Source organism: Austrofundulus limnaeus, unplaced genomic scaffold, assembly GCF_001266775.1.
Source record: "Austrofundulus limnaeus strain Quisiro unplaced genomic scaffold, Austrofundulus_limnaeus-1.0 Scaffold14, whole genome shotgun sequence".
NCBI lineage: Eukaryota > Metazoa > Chordata > Actinopteri > Cyprinodontiformes > Rivulidae > Austrofundulus > Austrofundulus limnaeus.
The window spans coordinates 2,877,092-2,885,333 of record NW_013952416.1 but is presented as its reverse complement, the minus strand read 5'-3'; the positions used below and the strand labels follow the sequence as shown (position 1 = coordinate 2,885,333).

The 8,242-nt window shown below is 38.5% G+C and overlaps 1 protein-coding gene across 2 annotated transcripts in view; it reads right to left on the bottom strand.

Moving 5' to 3' along the window:
• The window catches only part of ercc8 (excision repair cross-complementation group 8), a 12,845-nt gene extending 4,865 nt beyond the window's left edge, over positions 1-7,980 (bottom strand). Inside the window, exons 1-9 of one of the 2 annotated variants that reach the window (XM_014002698.1) lie at positions 7,885-7,980; positions 6,287-6,382; positions 6,013-6,114; positions 5,692-5,815; positions 4,760-4,841; positions 3,798-3,866; positions 2,615-2,681; positions 1,930-2,033; positions 1,355-1,479 (exon numbers count right to left, since the gene is read on the bottom strand). In XM_014002698.1, the coding sequence (XP_013858152.1) occupies positions 1,355-1,479; positions 1,930-2,033; positions 2,615-2,681; positions 3,798-3,866; positions 4,760-4,841; positions 5,692-5,815; positions 6,013-6,114; positions 6,287-6,382; positions 7,885-7,961 (846 nt within the window). In that variant the 5' untranslated portion in view covers positions 7,962-7,980. The remainder of the gene's footprint in view (positions 1-1,354; positions 1,480-1,929; positions 2,034-2,614; positions 2,682-3,797; positions 3,867-4,759; positions 4,842-5,691; positions 5,816-6,012; positions 6,115-6,286; positions 6,383-7,884) is intronic. The other variant, XM_014002699.1, reaches the window with a different exon arrangement.
• Positions 7,981-8,242: the final 262 nt, after the last annotated feature.

The following is an 8,242-nucleotide window of genomic DNA, read 5'->3' as shown; positions in this document are numbered from 1 at the left end:
ATATAAGATTTTGTTCTTTTTTCTGTTCCATTTCATTTAATGATATTGTGCTATTTTTGTTTGTTTTTAACATATTTTATTTTGTTGTTTAAATGAAATAAATTTATTTAAAAAAATAGCAATGAAAATATCAGAGCTTCTTCATATTTTAAGGGTGTATTCAGACCAGGAAAGTCCTTTGGTCTACTTGTTTGGCCCAGACCAAAAGTGGACTTTTTTTTCGTTTGGTGCTGTTTGCATTCACACTGTGCTTTTTTGCAAACGAATTATAACTTGTAAACAAAGCCATGAGGGTGACGATCATTGCAACCATTGGGCAGAAAGGACGGGGGCGGGACTGAGTGCACAGACCCAGAAAAAAAATACACGGAAGTTCTGCATGCTGCGGTTCTGATGTGCACATTTATGCTGTTAGTACAACTGCAATAGCATTTAAAATGTCAGAAGCAGCTAATTTAATGGTGGTTCCGTGATGATATTCTAATTCTGAAGCGGCGTCAGTAAATGTGTCCCGCAATCCAAAGGAGAAGAGGTGCTCTGTGTTCTGACCCAGTACATGCTGGCAGCAGAGCTGCTAACAGGAGAAGACGAAACAGATATGATTTCGGTTTATTTAGCTCAGCAACGGTGGCCTGTGAAGTCCAAAAAGGCACATGTTTTATTCKGTTGGTTCGGTTCGAGTCTGGTCTGTATTCATACCAGAAGCAAACTGAAGTGAACCGCACCAGAGTTCGTTTGGAAGCGAACTGAGACCACCTCAAAAAGCAGGTCTCGGTCCGGTTGTTTGATCCACACCTGAGTTCGCATGAGTGTYTTCACACCTGCACAAAAAGTCCGGACCAACGCTGGAAACAAACTCTGGTCCGTTTAAAGTGGACCAAATGTGTCAGGTGTGAATATGACCTAAAACAACGGTTTATGAAGACATTTATTTTTAGTGAATGAATCTGATCTGCATGCTGAACGTGTGCCAGTGTGTCTCTGTGGCTCAAAAAAGCAGAAGAAGAATCCCTCTTTTACATTGAAATTGAACTCCAGTTTCCTCCCACAGACCAAAAAACAGGCACGTTCGGTGATGTGGCAACTCTCCATTGTCCCTGGGGGAGAGTGAGAGTGTGAATGTTTGTGTTTTTTGTCTGTGCGCGGCCCTGTGATGGACTTGGGACCTGTTCGGTGTGTACCCCGCCTCTCGCACAATGACTGCTATACACAGGCACCACTGACCCGGAAAGGAAAAAAGCAGGTAAAGATAAAGAGTTTGTTCAGTAAAAGCCAAGTGAAACTCCTCTACTGCAACTAGATATCAAAATGTGAAAAAAAACCTTCATGCAATAAAGAAAAAACTAAAACTTACCAGTGTGTTTTCACCACTAGCACTGTTCCATAGCCTCATGCGGTCATCTGTTCCAGTGGTTAGGAGGTAGAGGCCATCAGAAGTAAAACAGAGACCATTCACTCTGCCATTATGAGCTGTGTTAACTGGTGAGAGGAAGTTTGTGTTTAAACCACATACCAAGATGAATTTGCTGTTTAAAAACATTTAACTGGGATGAACCAAAGGCTAAGATTGGTTGGGCCGCACCACACGTGTGAAAACGTCTCTCTGCATMATCAGAATGCTGAAAGATAACAGCTAAAGTAAACTAGATCGGCTGCAATCTAGTTTCCTTGAAAACAAAGCTATCTCAGATAGGGGATACATATTTACTAAATTTGCAGAATCTTCATCACTATGTGCAAAACTAATCTTCATTTTCTGCAGAAYCCTGTTAATTACTCATTTATTCAAATCAGGTGTGTAGGATAGTGGACCTTGAAGACCAGGACTGGACTCCTTTGATGTAGGAAAAACAGTAAGTCTAGACTGTTTAGGATAAAAACAGGAAAAACCTAATAATAAAAAAAGGAAAAAGGGGGAATGATCTTTACCGGTCTCCGAAGAGGCTTTAGACTTCTCTCCATTGTGCTGGTCCAAAGTGAAGAGACAACCTGCAGCTCGTCGCACATCCCATACCTTCACCTTGCTGTCTGCACTTAAAAGACAAAATAAAAAATGACGCGTGTGCCTTTTACTCRTCTGGTTAACTCATGAAATATGTTGATGTATTTAAAAGTTAAGCTAACATTTGCAATAAAAGACTCGTGGTTTATTCACAACAGCATGTGCAACCTGTTTTTTAATTTTTTTATTGTTGTTTGTTTTTAAAGGTCAATGTTTCTTTGGGAATTAGCACACTGGCTCATGCATTATTGTATGGGCCTCTCTTTGCCAGCAGTTTTCAAAATCACTTGCAGTCCAAAGGCACAGAAGCGAACCGATCCCACGAGGTTAATTAGCAGGTCTAATGTGGCATGAAAAAGGTGGGGACTGTATCTACCATATGCTAAACTGACACGGCTGCTAAACCAACACATTGCCTATCTGGTAGCGATGTGTTACCATTATCCTCAACTCGGCGTCTAAATGCGGCCAGATGGCTGCGTTGTTATAAGACACAAACTGCTGGGGGCACAACACGGTGAACATTCTGGCATTATAAATTAGCATTAGCCTTAAATGTGGCCCAAAGGCATTTACTAAGCTAAATGGAAAACAGCTGCAAACGGAGCTTACCTGGCAGTGGCTAAGATGTGTGCGTATCTGGGCGACCAGCGCACAGACAGCACTTCTGCTCTGTGACCTGAATTGGCAAACATGTTACAGATTATAACATGGAAACATGCAGTCATACAAGCACATGGAAACACTTTTAAAGTGCCCGTGACATCCATTTTTTGTGYTAAATATGAATGTATTTTTGGAAAGATAACATGAGTAGTGTGTTGCAAAACAAATGTCARGCCYCTGAGACGAACCGTTCTTGAGATYTTCACGTGTGAAGAAACAGGAAGTGATGTCAAAGGGGAATGTCTGCATGTGAGCGGAACGTTGCTACAATAACTAATAACYCAGACTGTAGAGAAAAATCTGGTYTTTCTCTAGATTYTATCYAGTCACTATCAGAGAGATGAAGACGAGTCGGAGTTCAAATAATATTGTTTTAATAAACAAAGACCAGAGTTCCTTATCTTAATGAGCTCCCCTTTGATGTCACTTCCTGTTTCACTTTGCCTGAGCCAAGTTCYAAGGAAAATCTGTGAGTTATGCGACAAAATGTGTAAAATCGTGTTTATTTTGTCGAGTTTCTTAAATATAAAAGATGTTTTCTTTGACTTTTTGAATTTGAAGGATATGCATGCCACAGGTGCTTTAAGGTTTAGGGTTTTTTTTTTTTTTTTGGTATTATATGTTCCAGATGCAGCTAAAAGAGGATTTTAAGCTTTCCTTTTTACATTTTAACCCAATCCTTTACGCTGACAAAAGAAAAGCAAATTACTGACATTTCTGTAAAGGAGCTCTAAATTTCCGTGAAACTTTTTGGCCATTATCTCAAAAAAATTTGGCACACCTTTTTTTTAACTAGTTGATCCTCCCATTAGTTGTAACAGAAATGTTCAAGCTRGACAAGTATGGATGGGAAGCAAAATATCAACCGTTTCAGCCAAGAGAGCATGAAATGGTTTCACTCYGGATTTCTCATTTCGGCTGTAATGTAGAGACTATATGAAGTTATTATTGTTTTTTTTATTATTAATAAGATGCTTCTAAAGTGCATTCTTGTATGGTGTGCAGAAGGATGAAAAACAGAAACTGATTCTAACTTTAAGCAAGTCTGAAGCAACAAAACCTAAAAATGGTTGGAACTTTCTGACCTCACCTCACCGCAGGCAAAGTTAAGGTATTTTGGTGCACTGACCCTGAAGGACATGAATCCGTGAGCCAGACTTCAAGTCACACAATTGGATTTTAGGGTTTGTCGTTCCAACTGAAAACAAAGATAGAAACTGTTCACACTGAGGAGAAAAATGTTCATTCCTCAACAAAAAACTGGGGAAAAAAACTAATTAAATAAACACAGATTAAGATTAATCAGCATTATCTTCATTTTTATTAAAGAAGTCAGCATGATCTATACAAAGAAGACGCTCACAAAAGAAACAACTTCAAATCCAAGTTTTGCCTGATAAGATAAATATAAGAACCGACTGATAAAAACATCTGATAGTAAAGAGTTAATACACTCATGCCCAGCTACCAAGAAAACATGAAAGGGGACAAAAGAAAAATAAGAAATCTGACAGGTAAAATCATCACTAGTTACAACCCAGCATTAAGATCAAGAGGCTTTTTCAGGAACAGTTTCCTTTAAAGGTTTTGGTATTAAAACAAAAAAAAAGAAGACTACCAGGATGTTGCAACCTGTTTGACGAGCCCGGCAGAGGAGGAAGAAAAGACGTGAACTCTGCCCCAGAGGCTGCGCTAAAAGGAACTGGTTTGTGGAAACTTGGTTTTGAGTATGTAAAGAACACACACTCAGCAGGCGGGATTAACCTGTTCGTCCTGCTGTGTAGCCCTGAAAACGCAGAGATTCTGACAAAATGTCTCTTTGGTGAAGTCAGTTCATATGTGTACCTCCTCCTGACCCGATTCTGTCCCCTTCGGGGAATGTGTCACTTCACAGCCTGGGTACTTTAAACAGATACCATCGGTGTTGTTTTGTGGAGCCGCGTCACGTAGCACGCTATCTGAGGCAACAAACTACTGAGAGACAACATGGTTTYTGGGAGTTTTGTCCTGTGTTTTATGTTTTTTTTTTAAAGACAGAGTGATAGAAATACAAGCAGCTGTGGCAGATCAACAAAAATATTCAAAACCCACCTGCGATGAGGCTGTGCTTCCTGGCGATGGGGGACAGGTGGTGGCTATAGACATTACCGTCAAACTCAAACACCTCGGCAGGCTAAAGGATAGCATATGTAAGAAAAGGTGAGACAGACAGTCATAAAAGATATCTATATGCGCAGGGCTGTGCATATTTGCATTTATAAATGTTAAATGAAAAGCTAATCTAATGATTAAATGAACAACGGTGGCCTTAAAGTTTAATAGTGGCATAAAGTCAGCCGAGGACAGAGGAGCAGAGTTCAGCGAATAAAATGAGATAAAAGGAGGAGAAGAAAGGAGCGCGGCTCAGAGGGCAGCTTGCTCCAGCAGCAGCGGTGGTTACAATGCAAATTCTTTRGCAAACACAAAAAGCCTCTCTATCCTCCATTTGTCAGTGTGTGCCAGCATGGACATCACCCATGGGTGGGGGCTCGGACAGAGGCATGCTCTGTTTGCATAAGATGCCACACAAACACACACTAATGCACGCAAAAGACAAATTGCACAATAATGCAAAACATGCAACCCAGTTTATTTTTAAATATGAGCACGTGTGCGTTTTGTGGCACACAGACGCAGAAACAGAGTAAATAAAAGGTCAGTGGGTTATTTTCTGTCCTTTCGGTGACCTTTTGAAGTAAACGRGGTGCCAGTGTAACTCTAGCACAGCTCTGAGCCTGCCATGTGGAACAATGTGGCATAGAAAGGTAGAAAGCATGAAGCCGAAAAGAAGAAAGAGAGAATAAAAGATACTGGAGAGAGCAGAAAAGTGGCAGAGCTGCACACTAGAGGTCATCAAACAATCATACGTAGTCCCTTAGCCCTTTAATAACTCTTCATTATACAGAGAAYAAGAACTGTACGGATGGGCTTACAAAACTTTAGTGGATCACTTGATGAAGAAGATTTTAGGTAACGTGGCTCACCTTTAAAGTTTCTGTGTCCCAAACTTTCATGGTCTTGTCAAAAGAACTGGAGACAAACATCCCTGTGTCATAGGGATACCACTGGACAGTTTCCACACTGAATTTGTGGACATGTCGGCTTGACCTGAGACAATAAAAAATAGCACCACTGATCAATGCTGGCAAAATCAGGTAAAAGAGGGGATTTAAAAAATGTATTTTTAGAATAGTGAAAAAAAGGTAAAAATGACTGTGTTGTTACACGAATGACAATCAGATTAAAAACTAAATAGAATGGCACCCTCTAGTGGATGAAAAATAAATAAACAGGGTAACATTTACCTGCCTACTGTACAGACTGCCTTACAGGTGTACTGTGTTTTGCTACTGTAGTTCTCCAAGTCATAGATGACGATCACTCCATCAGCACCTCCAGACAACATGCTAATGACAAGAAATGTTAACTTCTCATAAAGAATTTGGCTAAATTAACCACAGGACAGAGTCAAAGAACTAGCTTTAACTGTTACTATTTATAGCATTACATTTTTATGTAATATCCTCCTTTTTACACATTACACATAACATTTAAAACAAACTGTGAAYGCAAACTTACTATCTGCCCTCAATTGTTTCAATGTCCAAGGTATTAATTCCATTTCCATGGATTCGATCCACATCTCGGTCAGGATTTAACTTCAGACTAAGGACCCTGAAGAGACGAACCACATGAAACCATGAGCACATATAGGATTATTAAAAATATGTAGCAGAAGGAATGCAGTATTTAAAAGTTTGTTTTTAGKTATTCCCCCAAAATAAGTGGCAATGATTAAAATCAGTTAATAAAATTAAATATAATAAAATATATATGAAGGTTTTTCCTAAAGGCCCTGTCACACTAGACAACTTATACCAACTTATGAGCATTTTAAAGACATTGAAGCTGGAACTGAAAAAAAAAATCAACAGGAAGCTTCTTTTCGGCGTGTACATAATGTAATTTTAACAAATTGATCAAATGTTTATTAGCACTTTAGACATAAAAAAATGCTTCATAAGTTGGCATAAGTTGTCTAGTGTGACAACAGTCATGTCAGAGGAGTAGAATAATATATTTCCTGCAAACAGCATCACTTTTTATCCTGAGGTGGACGTAACAGGGTTGGGAAGTGTTAAAACACGTACAGATAGATGTACACTAGGGCTGCCACGATTAATCGATTAATCGACGACTAATCGATTATTGAAATAATCGATGACTAATTTAATAATCGATTAATCGTTTTCATTTTTTGGTCTTTACTTTGTTTTTCTCTCCAAACTGCTTTGACASCTTCCACTGCCACGTCTGRCTTTCTGTCCTTGACACACATGCACAGTAGTGGTAACTGGGGTAGGCCGTGGACGTCACAACACATTATACAGACAGGCTCTGGTATCATGGCTACCCAGCAACGGAGCTCAAAAGTGTGGGATCATTTTAAGAAAATGAATGAGAAACCTGTGTAATATCTGCAGAGCAGAACTTACCTTCCTCAGCAATTATTTTTAGTTAGCATATAGCTAAAATCTAACCATGGTTATATAATAGCAGCTGCATTCTGACGTGATAAGCTGTGTGTTTTATATTCAATTAACGTATGATCTGATTAGTCGACTAATCAAAAAAATAATCGGTGATTAATCGATTATAAAAATAATCGTTTCTGGCAGCTCTAATGTACACATTGACATTCACCATGAACTTAGGAATGTCAGACTGCAACCACTAAAGTTCAGCTTCAACTGTTGTAAATACAAGTACTACTGGTTCATGAACTAATTGAAAAAAACTTTTTTTAAAATTATCTAAACAACTTGTTTTTTATTAGGCTAAAATCTATAAAATACTTACTTTATCTTTGTATTTATTTTATATAAGCACACTCATTTGATATGATTTTTGCATGTCATTGATCTCATGTTCATTTATTCAGTTTGACTTTAGTAAGCACTGCAGTTTTACCAAATAAATGAAACATAAGGAACATACGGCCAATCTTATGTTTTTCCTTGAAAAATAAAAAGCATGCATATAAACGCTAAACTAGATGTCTGTCATCCCAATAATCCACATTAAAGAAATTTGTTGAGGAGGTCTAAAACACGTTAAGTTTTCAACTAAATGAAAGAATCGCACAAGTCCACACAGATGTGTTTATTCTCTCTCACCTCCTTGTTGACTCTGCTCGTTTCAGCCGCAAAGGGTCATCCAGACCAGTTTGTCTTGCTGTCAGATATCCCAACATTGCTTCAGTTTGAAGAGACTTACACTGACCTCTTAAGAAAAATAAATCCTAAATAATAATAAATAGGAGCTACGTGTAGCTGAAATAGCTCCAAGGCTAACATGTTTCCCACAATGAAGTGAGATTCTAATCCATACGAAATAGCTGCTAATTATTCAAAAATATTAATCAAGCTCATATTATTAATTGACACTAAATATGTCTTTGAAATGTGTCTAGAGGGCGGTTTTCAAGATATTATTGTTTTTTTTTTTAGGTATTTTTTTCTAGCTTCCGGTCCG